The following is a 15,023-nucleotide window of genomic DNA, read 5'->3' on the forward strand; positions in this document are numbered from 1 at the left end:
GGCCACGTCCACTTGTATTTTTGTCCATCTGATGAGTTAAGCCTTTTTCAACTGATTTTTATAGTTAGTTCTTATGTTGTACTGTTATACCACTGTCCCAGGTTAGGGGAGGGTTGGGATCCCGCTAACATGTTTAACCCCGCCACATAATTTATGTATGTGCCTGTCCCAAGTCAGGAGCCTGTAATTCAGTGGTTGTCGTTTGTTTATGTGTTACATATTTGTTTTTCGTTCATTTTTTTACCTAAATAAGGCCGTTAGTTTTCTCGTTTGAATTGTTTTACATTGTCTTATCGGGGCCTTTTATAGCTCACTATGCGGTATGGGCTTTGATCATTGTTGAAGGCCGTACGGTGACCTATAGTTGTTAATGTCTGTGTCATTTTGGTCTTTTGTGGATAGTTGTCTCATTGGCATTCATACCACATCTTCTTTTTTATATTATATTTTTTTCGTTCATTATTATTTACTTAAATCAAGGATTTGTAATAAACCGTATAAAAATCCTTCCTTAAATTAAATCGTAAAGTTTTCTCATTGTTTTGTATTTGTCATTTCGGGGCCCTTTGTAGCCAGTGGCGGATCCAGAGGGGGGGTTCCGGGGGTCCGCACCCCCCCTTTGCCCTGGGCTAGCACCCCCCCTTTCGAAAATTCCTGCATCCGCCACTGGTAGCTGACCATACGGTTTTAGTCACCGTTTCATCAACTACTGCATAAGGAGAATCGTGAACATCAGATGGTTTGACAAATTAAAAAGCGAATACCTATAAAGAAGAGCTGACCATGAACATATATATTGACATCCAAAACAAGAATAGAAAATGGGTATGGACAGGCCAAACACTGTTAAAACCAACAAGCAACTTTTCACCTGGAACACTAGAAAAACTGGCGTTTAATAGAGGTACAGTATAGATGGAGGGAGTTCGTCAATGGCCTATGCTCCACAGAGGAGCCAATAGCCTAATAAATAAGTAAGGCGGTATGGGCTTTGCTCATTGTTGAAGGCCATACGGTGACCTGTGTGTCATTTGGTCTCTTGTGAAGAGTTGTCTCATTTGCAATCATACCTAATAGTACACAGCCTTCATCTTAACATTGCTATTTAAAGACTCACTCTCACAATAAGACGGTTTACTCTCTTGTCGGGAAAATCAGAGGAGGGCGATCTGGAGAATGGAACCATTTGCTTCTCATGGGAAATCCCTCTGTATCACATTAAAAAAAAATCATGCATGTGCAGTAAAACAATCACAAACAGTCTAGGGCTAGCTCTAGCTCTGTTAAACAAGCTCTTCAATTCAACATATGTTAAGGGGATGATAACTTGATTCTGAGAGAGTATTTTAAAAGTATGGATATCTGCGGATCCGCTCGAATGATCTTAAATCGCCAAATTAGGGACCCAGCAGAGTATATAACATAATAACAATATCATATAAGACATTATATACAATAACATATGCAATACACAGCCGATAGATATTATGTGACATAACAAAAAAAACTAATTAAAGGAAAAACAAATACCAAGTATAAATCGAATAAAAAAGACAGAACAAGAAAAACATGTTTAAGATTACAAAAAATGGATTTTTGATATGCCGTAATAAACTGTCAAGCATCTAACTAGCAATATATTAGCTCTTCTTTTATTTAATATGTACTGTGGTCAACTTTGATGCCTGGGATCCACGTTCATTGATAAATGGCTGTGCGATCATAAAGTTGAAGCGATTGGACAAGATCAATATGCTATTGAAAACTATTTCTATAGATATTCATTCATGCGAAAATACCTTGTTTATGGTTCGGATTTTAGTACACACAACGTATGAATGAATGAATGAAATGAAATGAGATCACGTGTTTATGCTGTTCTCCCCTACGCTAATTTACGAGTAGACTGTTCCAAGAGGTCAACGTGTTGGGTTACGACTCAATAGCCAAATAGGGATTTTTCATGTGTAAGGTAAGATTTTGTCAAAAAATACAGTTTGAAAACATTGCTAGTGACATATTTGTAATGCATGATAATAGTTGGATGTAAATAATTTCTTCGTGCAGAAGATTTTATGTGAGAAAAGTCCGGTCCATTTCTCGTTCATTCATAATTACGTTGTAGCTGGCTGCGGCTAAAATTATGTGTATCGTGTATCGGTAGTTGAAGCAGTGATGTTTTACTGAGCGGGAATATACTTTCGACAAGGATTTTTTTCGCATGTGAGTTTGTTGATCACGTAAATGTGATTTACAGGATTGACTTTCGAACGGATTTTAAGAATTTCCGATAAAGGATGGTTTACAATTTCAACCGGATTATAACCAAGTGTTGGAAGTAGGCTCAATAAAATAAAGAGGGTGAATCTCTAGAAACATATGTGGATTATATTTATGTGATCAACCTGTATTTATTTCACAGGATTCTGTAAAATTATTTCTTCATTTTCTATGATTTCAGAGATTGGATTTATAAACGTTTAAAACACAAGTTTTGTGAATGGATTTAAGATTGATGTGTGAGAAATAAAATTGGATTTATTGTGATGTTTATCACTAATTACAGGTAATTGTTTATTAATGCTAATTATCCTATTGTTTATTTGTCAATTAATATAATTTGAATATACTTTTACTTGATTAAACTATAAAAATCGGAAGTTGTGGCTCCCGTTGTATAATGATTAAATTAAGCCGTATATTGAATCCAATTCATTAATTGAATATTGGGTTCGGCATGTACGTCAGTTTCAAGTTTGTAAAAGTAATGTCTGTTGGTAGGTTATACATTATGTGGAATTCCGAGATATCTATGAACTTGAAAGCATTTGTTAATTATGAAAATAGTTGGACTGAATAACATGTATATAATTTTGAGTTTGGATGGCTCTTAGAAAAATATGTGGCATGTAATAGAACTTTTGATGATTTTTAATTGATTTTCAACGTAGGGAGAATTCAAGTCGTGAGACTACTATATCTATAAGACATCCCCCAGTCCTCTTGCTCTGGATGTTTTTGACCTTATGTAGTAAAATTTCAGTGTCAGATCATACATAATTTTATTAGAAAAAATCCTTAAAGTTTTGTAAATAAAAAAATCTTAATGAATGGCACTTACATATAGCTGTAATGAACTTGATCATTCATGTAAGGTTTTTATCACTGAATCCCAATCATCAATCCAGTGAAAAGAGAAGAACTGCATGGATTAAAAAAACTGCAGGATTAAGTTTTAGATTTGCCTTTTGATTAAATGAATGATCAGAAAGAAACAGACACCCTCTATGTAAATTATTTTCTTGTGTTTCTGAAAAGATGCTTTTTATTGAACTAAGAGTCATCCCTTAAAAATTAACAAATCCAGCCACAATTCTGTAATACTCACCATAATAAATGTATATATTGACCAGATTTAAAAAAAAAAATATTTCAATAGGGAATCCTGGGAGGGTGCATGTTTTGACATCAGAAAAGAGATGTTAAAGATCCAAAAGGGACATTCTTACTTTAAAGTCAAATAAATTAGGAACAACGAAAAAAATGGTGAACATCATGTCTTTGAAACACAACAAACAAAACTGAAGAATGAGAAAAACTACCCAATCAAAATTTGTGGATGAAATTGTTGGGCTGTAGTATATTTTTTCAAGAAATAACAGTACAGCTAAAACCCTGGCACTATTCACGTGCGTTTGTAAACATAAGTAGATAAGTCAGGTTTTAATCCAAGCAGTATCTTTCTAGGCCTGATTGAAATTTAGCTTGATTCAAAATTGAAGTTTGTTGCTCACTTTTAACTCCTGTGGCAAATGCATGCTATACATAATCAGAAGGAGTAATTCAATATAAAATTGAGAAAACCTGGAGAAATATCACTGAAAATTGATTTGTGAAACTCTACATTTCATATTTTGTTAAATGGGTCATAGCTAATATTGGTAACATGCAGCCTAACCCTCTAGACTGGACAGGAAATATTAAATCTATTTGTAAAGATAAAAAAGTTTTGGTAGAAATTGGCAAAGATTTCATTACAAAATAGATACAGCTGAACATTCATGCAGTTTTTGGACAGAAAAGAATATACATTTTAAGCAATGACGGGACACAATCCGACACAATCCGACACAAACAGGTGTCATTGAAATTTTAGCACACACATGTATGTGACTGAACTTTATTCCATTTATTTAAGACAAAATATTCCTTTTTGATAATGCAATTTGTTTATTATATATATCTTGATATTTTGTTTGAAAATGATAAATTTTGTCCAAGCATTTTCAGTACTGAATGTATAACAGAAAAAATAGCAAAACATGTACACAGTAACACTTATAAGCTACATGTATCTTTTTAAAACAATTGCCCATTAAAGTGCTGTAGTATAAAGATGTTTTGTTTTGAAAAGGCTTTACGCTTCTCTTGTTGTAAACATTTTTTCATATTTCCACAACATGAACAAATGTGTTAAATATCATGAAGATGTTATACTACATACATGTACATTTACTAAACATCTGTCCTCATACATGACCATGAAAATAATTTTACGATTTATAATGATCACTTCAATAATGTTATACAAAATGTGTTTTTAAAAACAATACTTAGCAGGAACATCTTTTATAGGTACATGTAGTAGTTTTAAAAAAAAAAAGGATGTAGTACATATATGTCAGTAGAAAATTTGAATAATAAATTCTTAATGGAACATGTTCTACCTTTGACTCCCAAAATTTTATGGATGAGTTTTTAAGCAATAATGAATTAATATTCAACAATGACACGCTATGAATCTATCAAAATATGTCTACAAGGGCAAGATGCACATGTACATGTGTATATATACATGAATGATGCGTTGCAAATGTCTTTTCAGTTGTATCTTATTTTGAATTTGTATACCAACATTCATAAATTAGTATTGTAAATCTGGGATGGTGGGAATTTAAAAGAAAAAAGAATAGAGGAACCATGTATATTATATTTCCTGATAATTTCTTCTGGATAGCTTCATGTACATGTACAAATGTATGTCTCAGAAAAAGAAAAAAAAATCATTCTGTCAGTACTTATTGTACTGCATGTACAATGAACAATGTATGAATAATATTTTTATACTATGTTCATCAGCAATTGATATAGCCCTTTGTGGCCTATATATATATATACATGTACATTTAAAAAGCTAGTCTAGATTTTTATATGGAAACAGGATTTTGTATGCATTTGTTTTACATTTTATACTTTTCTGGACGACCATAAGAAAATCTATTGCACAAAAATTTTATGAGTCCTAACAAATTAATTGTAAAAATGTAGAGTTAAATTTGTTTAAAGAATAATCAAAACATACACTACAGAATGAAGAGATGCCATATTATAAGTCTGTGCACTTTAATTTCAAACTTCTCACTTTACCATTGTTTACAATGATCATACATGAATAATTCAATGCATTGCATAAATTTGGATGGTCAACAAGTACGGTAACATTGTTTCGTTGGCAATCATACATGGCCACATCTCTTTTTTTATTGATAAACATGAATGGTTTTGGATATTAACAATGTACAAAAATGTATATTTGTAAATGTGGAAGGGACTGTGTTGATCTTGCTTAATTGAAACTGAGTTGATATTATGGACTGTGATGATCTTGCTTACTAGAGTTGATGTAAGGGACAGTGCTAACTTTTGTAGGTAGAGTTGATGTTAGAGATTGTAATAAAAGTATTGACCTTCAGCTTGCTCACTTGAGTTAATGTTATGAACTGTGTTGACCTTGCTCACTTAAGATTAAGTTACAGTAATGTTGTTGACGGTATTGACCTTGCTCAGTTGAGTTAAAGCTAGATACTGGTTGACCTTGCTCACTTGAGTTGATGTTAGGGACTGTGTTGACCTTGTTGAATTGAGTTGATGTGACCTTGCTCAGTTGAGTTGATGATATGGACTGTGCTGACCTTGCTCAGTAGAGTTAATGTTATGAAATGTGTTGACCTTGCTCAGTTGAGTTGATGTTATGGACTGTGTTGACCTTGCTCAGTTGAGTTAATGTTATGGACTGTGTTGACCTTGCACACTTGAGTTAATGTTAGGGACTGTGTTGACCTTGTTGAATTGAGTTGATGTGACCTTGCTCAGTTGAGTTGATGATATGGACTGTGCTGACCTTGCTCAGTAGAGTTAATGTTATGAAATGTGTTGACCTTGCTCAGTTGAGTTGATGTTATGGACTGTGTTGACCTTGCTCAGTTGAGTTAATGTTATGAAGTGTGTTGACCTTGCTCAGTTGAGTTGATGTTATGGACTGTGTTGACCTTGCCCAGTTGAGTTGATGTTAGGGACTGTGTTGACCTTGCACACTTGAGTTAATGTTAGGGACTGTATTGACCTTGCTCAGTTGAGTTAATGTTATGAAATGTGTTGACCTTGCTCAGTTGAGTTGATGTTATGAACTGTGTTGACCTTGCTCAGTTGAGTTAATGTTATGGACTGTATTGACCTTGCACACTTGAGTTAATGTTAGGGACTGTATTGACCTTGCTCAGTTGAGTTGATGTTAGGGACTGTGTTGACCTTGCTCAGTTGAGTTGATGTAAAGTACTGCTTAGACCTTGCACCAGATGAGTTGATGTAAAGTACTGCTTAGACCTTGCACCAGATGAGTTGATGTAATGAACTGAGTTGACCTTGCTCTCTTTTGATGATGTTAGGGACTGAGTTGACCTTGCTCTCTTGTGATGATGTTAGGGACTGAGTTGACCTTGCTCTCTTGTAATGATGTTAGGGACTGAGTTGACCTTGCACAGATGAGTTGATGTAATGGACTGAGTTGACCTTGCTCTCTTGTGATGATGTTAGGGAATAGGGACTGAGTTGACCTTGCTCTCTTGTGATGATGTTAGGGACTGAGTTAACTTTGCACAGATGAGTTGATGTTAGGGACTTCATATATATACCTTACTCAATTGAGTTAATGTTCAAAGCTGTGTCGAACTTGCACATTTGAGTAAATGTTTCAGACTGTGTTGTCAGGACCTTGCTCAGTTGAGTTGATGTTCAGAACTGTGTTAAACATGTTGACCTTGCCCAGTTGGGTTTTTGTAAGGGACTGTATTGACATTGCTTAGATGCAGTATGTTCATTACCAAGATGAAATAATGACAGCGCATTGACATATACATTGTATATGTGTACATGTCAAAATAGAAAGTGTCCTGGGGAATATCTTAAAACAAAAATATCCAGGAGCAAAATGTATGGCCTCATATGCAATGTTTCCACAAAATCAATAATCATGTATCTCTCATATACATTGTAGTATAATACTTCAAGCATATCTGAAAGCTTCCTTGTATGCAAAATTTCTACAGGCAAAATGTACTTTACTACAAGTATTGTCTTCAAGCAGCTCATTCAATAAATCACTGAATGCCAACTTTTTATAATATATTTACAAAGCAATTACATTTTGTACATGTAGGTACCCACAATTCATCTTTTATGGTTGGGTATTTTTGGGTTTATTAAAATCAAACAACATGCTTACTCATTCCAATGTCACATTAATATTTTTGTTCATTTTTTAATGGAAATTTTTTTCTCGCTTCCAATCTGAAAATTGTTTCAAGAAATGTAGAAATGTAAAAAATAAAGAAAAGCTTTTTTTTTTTAATAATTTAATTACCCCAAAAAGATAAATGGAAGGTTTCTTAGGCAGCAGTGGCGGATCCAGAAAAGTGGGGGCCCACTGACTGCCTAAGAGGGGGCCCGCTTCAGTCATGCTTCGGTGATTCCCAATATAATTAACCAATTTTTTCCCAGAAAAGGGGGACGCGGGCCCCCTAAAAAACTCTCTAAATCCACCTCTGGGCGGCTCATCTACAGTGATTCAAATTTGGAATAGGAGTAGGGACTGATAGATTGAACCAGGTTATACAGCATGCCAAATTTACCACTAGTTTATAACATGGACTCTCCCTTCCAATATATCTGTGTATCTGGAGCAAAACTCAAAACTCTCACTATAACAGTTTTTATTCACAAGCATATTGGTATAAAATGAACCACACCATTGTTACAGAACCCCGTCAGGGTCACCCCAAAGATTGGAATATTGATGTTTGATCATTCTTGCGTCTAAAAATATATAAGCATGCCACATATAAGGAGATTTGAATTTGAATCCATTTGAATTATTAAAGTCATGTTTAAAAATAATTTCTCGGTATATTCATAGCTACATGTTGGTGATGATGTTGCAGTATGATATTTCTATTAAACACTTGAAACTTAAAAACTTCCAACATTATTTTAAAAGTTTAATTGTTTAAACAGTTTACACAAAAAATGTACATGCTAAAAACTTGACACTGGTTGCATTGATATTTATTGTGGGAATGAAATGACAAAAATCATAAAATGCATTCTCTGCGACACTGTTATGGTGTGATTGAGCGTTACCAACTGTGTGAAAGTCACCTTCACGTACAAAATGAACACAAACTTCAAAGTTTTTGTACTTTAAAACTTTGAAATATTGTTAAATTAGATGACTAAGGTAGTTTAAAAATTTCTGAGTGTCATAAACATTTTTTTTTTACCTGGTACAATACAGCCACAAGTACATACTATAAATATTGATCAATAGTTAAATGCTCCATCAGTGTTTTTGCCAGCATGTGCCCTAGAGATAGATTGTTTCAATTCATGGCTCGTACCAAGCAGATGGCAGGATGATTTGAGTCACAAAGTTTTATATATATTATATGTATGAATTTTTAATAGAAAATCGATGTTAAATAGTTGGTGACAGCAGCTGGAATACAAATGAGATTATATTTACACATCAGTTGAATGGCACCACGATTTACCTAAATATAACTTGTTAACAAATATCGGACTTTTTTTCTTCATTCAATTTGAAAATCAGACTGCATATGCATGAAAGAGATTAAACCAATGGCCATGAGGTGCACAAAGATTTGATCAGTGGTTTATTGCAAAAGATTGTTGAACATTGATGAACCCAAATGCAAAATTTATTTTCAAGATTTTTGAAAAAAATTATATCAAATCTCTTCTGAATATTTTGCAAATACACAATGTATCATCATATTTTTTTCTTTTTAATTAACAGTAAATTGTACATGTGCACACTAAAAAGATTTAGTAAGTGCATGTATGCATAGGGACATAAACTCAGAATTGCTTTTTTATAAAGGGGATAATTCTCATTTGTATTAATAGTTAATGAAATAAGTCTTGATTTTATACCAGAGGTTCTTTTACCAGACCTTTTTCAGATAAAGTGGCTACATGTATTTTGGAGTGCAAATGTATTACTATGTTGTCTCAAGCCCTGACATGTATTTGTAAGAATACTTAAGAAGTCTTCAGACTAATGTTGGAAATAAGCTAAACCCACTATCTAGTAATAATGACTTTTAAGTTATATTTATATAACACTTTTGTATACCTATTAACAATCTATTCATCCACAGGACATACATAATGCATGCTTTAAAGTCTAAGTAATTCATGAATTAACTATAAGCATGATAAGCACCAATAGCTATGTAATGTGTTTCACAATGACATTGTATAAAGTTAATATTACACTTTGAAAAAAAATATCTATTTGATGTAAGAATTCACAATGTGTATCAATTCAAATACATGGTGAAATATATTAAAGTTGAGTTTCCTTTTAAACTGTGTTCTCTGCCACTTTGATGTCTTGAGATGATTCCAACCTTCCCCAGATGTTTTGACCCTATATACTCTATTAGATATTGAATGATCTCAGGGCAGTTGCACACCTCACTCCACTTGGGTTCTCCCTCCTGAAATCCTGGAAATCTGTGCACTGTCAAAAGCATTTTTATAGATAGAAAAAAATATGTGCTTCACTCAAATATACATGTACATTGTACGTCTTATAGTTATTCTCCAAATCTGATTTTATTTGTAAAAAAAGACTACAATTTAAACTATTTTTACTGACCTATTTCTTGTTTATTTTCAGATTTAAAGAGAGATCATGAGCTGAAATCTGTGATCAAATACTTGAAATATGACTATAGACTCAAATATGTTATGAGATCGAGTCAGCTTCGACAGCCTCGGCAAACTTTACCTCCTCCTGATGCGGGAGGATTTATAACTCTTGATCAGATACGACCTCACCCACGGGTTCAAAATGACTATATAGACAGTCCGCCACGACCAAAACCCCCGGGCAATTTGAAAACCATCAGCTCTGGGGGAAGTGGTATTGTATCTACGCTACGAGAGAATCAGAATAACCGTACACGAGGACTACGCAGTTTGAACACTCATATTATCAGTGCACCACCATTGACTAATGTTTCACCTCCATTGAAAAAGGATCCGGTCATAAAGGAGGATGATTCGATTATTTGCAAAAAATGCCACAAGTGTCGATGTGGAGCATGTACAGATCCACAGGAGTTACCGAGTAAGTGGCTGTGTGGGAACACGTGCCATGTCAGTGGACAATGTTGTATAGAGACAGCATCATGTTATTGTTGTGTACAGGCAGTGTTTTATCACTGTGGTGGGAAGGACGAACAAGACGCAGACTATGACTGTTTGGCTGATCCGTGTGCTTGTTGCAGTCAGCCTAATTGTGTTAAAAGATGGACGTGCATGGCACTAATGGCTCTCTGTCTACCATGTCTCTGTTGTTACTGGCCAATGAAAGGGTGTCTAAAGTGCTGCACAATGTGTTATAACAAGTGTCGGAAGAAAGGTTGCCGGTGTGCAAAAAACTCCAAACCTAAAAAAATTGAAAACGGGTCACAGTCTCCTAGAAGACTTTTATTGATTGAATCAGACTCGTCTAGTGCGTGATAATTGTGATATGTTGTATTTGTTCTATTGCATTCTAAAATGCTGCGTGGTGAAGGTGAAGGACACGATGTGATGATGCATTTTCAAATAGCTTCTGTGATGTGACGTTCATTGAGAAATAAATCCTGGAATTCTCTGTTTTTAAGGCTAATTTAATCAAAATGGTGTCTTTGAATAGAATAGTATAACTTCATTGGCTTTATTAAAAAAAAATCTGTTTGACACCCTAAAAATGTTTACCTCTTGAAAAAAAATATTAAGCAGAATTTTTAGACAATCTAATAATATACATTGTACATGTACAAATTATACACTTTCAAATTTAAATTCATTCAGAAACCACAGTGACACACCAGATTTTTCAATTTTTACTCATCATTTTGAGGTGACAGATTTATTTTTCAATTTTACAATTTAAAATGGAACTTTGATAAAACATCCAGAACAGTGAATTTGCATCATTTTTGAAGTGTCATATCAGAGAATAAAATGATTTAGTTTGTGTTTCAAATTAGTTGATAGTTCTGATTCAAATGGCTAAAAATATGGTCATTCTGCGTGGACCATCAAGATGCACTGCAAAATTATCGTTGAATTTTTTTTTAAATAAATGGATTCAAATTGATTTATATATGTTTTTTCTTTTTTCTTTTTTTTAAATCATACAGAAGTACTGTAAACTTTTTTTTAAATTGATAATTTTAATTTATCAAAAAAATATTTTTTTAATTTTTTAGACAGTTTAGAAATGTTATCTGTTTATAAATATTATTGAATATCTATTTTTAGTGATGATGAAATTGAATCCAATTATTTCCAAAAAATTTGACAAAAATGGCATATACTGTGATTTGTTGTTTTTTCTTTTTGTTTAATTGTTGTCTAGTGTTGTTTACATTTTCAGTGTAGAATCTGCATTATTTTTTTCTTACAACAAATTTAAATGTAGAAAAGATCTGTTTAACTGCACAGTCATTATTTTAAAGAATCAGAAAACATCAGAATAGTTGTTAATTTGTATTGAGAAAGCCATTGTGCATTTATTTTGCATGTCGTTCCCCTTTCCTAAGGCTACCGTCAGCAAAATTAAGAGGTTTTCTTATGAAAGGGGAACAAATGACGCCGTTTGCGGGTTGATTCTCTGTACATTGAAATTTGGGTAGATTGTTTTCGTTAAAATATTTTTTTCGTTAAAAGGCAAATGTTACAAATCCTATTTTGATGTACAGATAAGCATATTACTGCACTGTTTGAAAGAAAAGGGATTTGAATAAATAATCTAGTCTCAGGTACAGTTACTCGGTTGCATAAAATGTGTTTTAGTTTGTTTATTTTTATATAAGTAACAAAAATATGTATAATATTATATACTTGTTTTTTTTTTTTGGCAAGATAATATTTCTTTCGAGCTTAATTCTTTTCATACTAAAAAATGTATTTTATTTAAGTTCTCATGGGTCTAATGTCAGTTTCAGAAAAGGACTCAAAATAATTACTTTTAACTTCCATTAAAAAATCACTTCTGGGTCCATATAAAAATAGGTAATTCTAAATTAAACCCATAACTTATGCATAAAAATGTATGTGTTGGCCAGCAGAGCCTGTTCAGAATTCACTGTTTCATAATCTAAAGAGTATGGATAATTTCAATTCTTGGTAAATTCAACCAATCAAACAACATCTTATGAAAACAATGATACATCATTGGTTAATTACCTTTTGTTTGAAGGCATTGTCAACCAATCATAATAATCTTTTACGAAAATAATGTAACACCATTGGTTGAATGACCATTCTTGGAGGCATTATCAACCAATCACAATATTTTATGTGTAATTTTTCTAAATTAATACCTAGAATATGTATTAGATTCTGAAACAATGAATTAATGATTCTGTTTTTCTGTTATTAATGTTAGCTTTAATTCTGTGAGACCAATCTTGTGTTCAGGTTGTTCTTTGTGGTTTTTAGTAGAATCACTGCCATGTTTTTCTGAAAACGACAGATTATAAATTATTTTATTAATGATTATAAATTTTTGTTTTGTTTCAAATGTGATCAATTATAAAAATGGTGTACATTTTCTTTGAGAATATTGTAAATATATCTGTTAGTTTGTACATAAGAAATGCAGTAATGTTGTCTCTATGGATGTGCCAAGGAGTGCAATGTGTGCTCCTTAACCATGCTTACAATGCACAATTTAGTTGTATTTCTTTTTTGAGTGTGCTGTAGATATAAATGTTATGACTAAACAAATCATGAAATATAAACTGTACAAAATGTCATGGTTAAATTTATTCATGTATTGCATCTTTTTTCATTTTGAATGCAAAATTTATATATGCCAAAATGTATTTGTAATATTATTGAACATAAACACAAAATATTGTGGCTGGAATTTTTATACTGAAACTTTTTCACGCAATGAGAAATTTCTTTATATCCTTTTACTATCTTAAACTTCATCCAAGAAAAGAATAGAAAAGTTAATAAAAACATGTTTTTAATTGTTATTCATTTGGACTTAAATTTCAGGACTAGTGCCCTACAATTTAATTTTGCAGTAAATTTTATTAGGTGATTAGCAGTAATTTTTCAGTCCGTGTTAAGTACTATCATTCAAAGTAACACATTTTACAAGTAGGTATTTAAATTATTATTGTATCAAGTATTGGACCAAATCAATGGAATCAATTAGATATATTTAAATAAGAAATTAACAAATTTGCTGAATGGGAAAAGTAAATGGTGGTAAAATGATTTGGCCCAATATAGTGAGATGTCCTTTTTGAGTAGAGTGGGTCTTCCGTTGTTATAAGGAATTCCCCCTGTCACGATCCGAGCATTTTGACACTTAAGTTCTAGGTCTTAGTTTTAACTGCCAACATTTGAGTATGGCAATCCAAAGATATACCTCATATAAGGAAGATTTATCATGTTAAATATGATATGCAAATTCAATATTTTTATATATGTTGGTCCAATTTTTAACTACCAAAAATATTTCAAATACTATTTATAATTTTTATCTTGCTGATATGGTGCACTATTACATAGAATTGTTAAGCCTGAATTTATCAGAAAATTCAAAAGTAACAAACATTACTTGTATTTTATTATATCTATTGTTACATCAAATATTGAACAAAAATTTAAAAGTAAATATGACCAGTTTTAGGTATAAAAATTCATGTTTTTAAGTCATATCCCATTCAGAAGTTGTTAAGCCATGCTTTATATTGTTATGTATAAAGATCTGTGGTTAACTGGAGGTGTATACAATCAATGCACAATATTTTTTTCCTGATAGGAATTCTCATTGTTGACTTTGATTTAAGGGGAGATAATTTTCACCTTTGAACTTTTATTGCATTGATAAAAGAAGTAATATTCCTTATTCATGATAAAAAGGATAACAGATGAAACTGGTTTATTATGTTTTATAATTGAAGTATACACTTACGCTGGGCTCTCTCCCTCCTTTTAACTTATCATGACAGTACAAATTAAACATACCTCAATTCTCAAGATTTAAACAAAGCCAACAATTTATTCAGTTTTACTACACATGTAGCTAGTCTCTCTGATGAAATTGGCCTACAGTCAACCACAGATGCCTCCTTCTTTGTTAGAATCAAATTATTGTTATATTGTTATAGCATGTACTGTACATACTATAGTGTTTGCTTTGTTGTACAGTCGACACAAATCATATGATGAACTTGTGGCTGTATATAAAGAGAAAATATAAATCGTATCATAAAAGCTGAATTGATCTTTATTTTTTATAATGAACACAACTGAACATGCAAGTCTTGATACTTTATGTGGTTTTTTTGCCCCTTTTAGAAGAGGTGCATTTGGTTTTCAGGTCTGTTTGTTCTATATCAAGCTAAAGTTTTATAGTTAAAGGCAGATTCTGGCTCATCAAATTGAAACTTAGATGTTGTATGATTGTCTATGAGGCAACAATTGTTCTTTATGAAGTGAAAGTTTTTACAATATATGCAACGATTTCAAGCTTCATTGAAAAAAGAAATGTAATGGTGACAGTTGTGTGCAAGCATGAAATATATGGTCCCTATAGCTAATACTGGTTGGCACAAGAGTGTACGAGGGATAATATGCTATAA

At 32.5% G+C, this 15,023-nt stretch overlaps 1 protein-coding gene across 3 annotated transcripts; it reads left to right on the forward strand.

Annotated features, from left to right (window-relative positions):
• The first annotated feature begins 1,883 nt into the window (after positions 1 to 1,883).
• LOC143041911 (protein sprouty homolog 2-like) lies at positions 1,884 to 14,661 on the forward strand. 3 transcript variants are annotated; one of them, XM_076214050.1, is made up of 3 exons: positions 1,884 to 1,972; positions 2,462 to 2,566; positions 10,040 to 14,661. In XM_076214050.1, the coding sequence occupies exon 3, from the start codon at positions 10,111 to 10,113 to the stop codon at positions 10,885 to 10,887; it is 777 nt and encodes a 258-aa protein (XP_076070165.1). In that variant the 5' UTR covers positions 1,884 to 1,972; positions 2,462 to 2,566; positions 10,040 to 10,110; the 3' UTR covers positions 10,888 to 14,661. The 3 variants fall into 3 exon arrangements, with proteins under 3 accessions (XP_076070165.1, XP_076070166.1, XP_076070164.1); XM_076214051.1 differs by lacking the exon at positions 2,462 to 2,566 and having other exon boundaries at positions 1,950 to 1,972; XM_076214049.1 differs by lacking the exon at positions 1,884 to 1,972 and having other exon boundaries at positions 1,979 to 2,566.
• Positions 14,662 to 15,023: the final 362 nt, after the last annotated feature.

Source organism: Mytilus galloprovincialis, chromosome 8 (assembly GCF_965363235.1).
Source record: "Mytilus galloprovincialis chromosome 8, xbMytGall1.hap1.1, whole genome shotgun sequence".
Lineage (NCBI taxonomy): Eukaryota > Metazoa > Mollusca > Bivalvia > Mytilida > Mytilidae > Mytilus > Mytilus galloprovincialis.

What these genes read in the sequence shown, in the direction of transcription:
- LOC143041911 (XM_076214050.1), top strand. Translation starts at nt 10,111, where the DNA reads ATGAGATCGAGTCAGCTTCGACAGCCTCGGCAAACTTTACCTCCTCCT.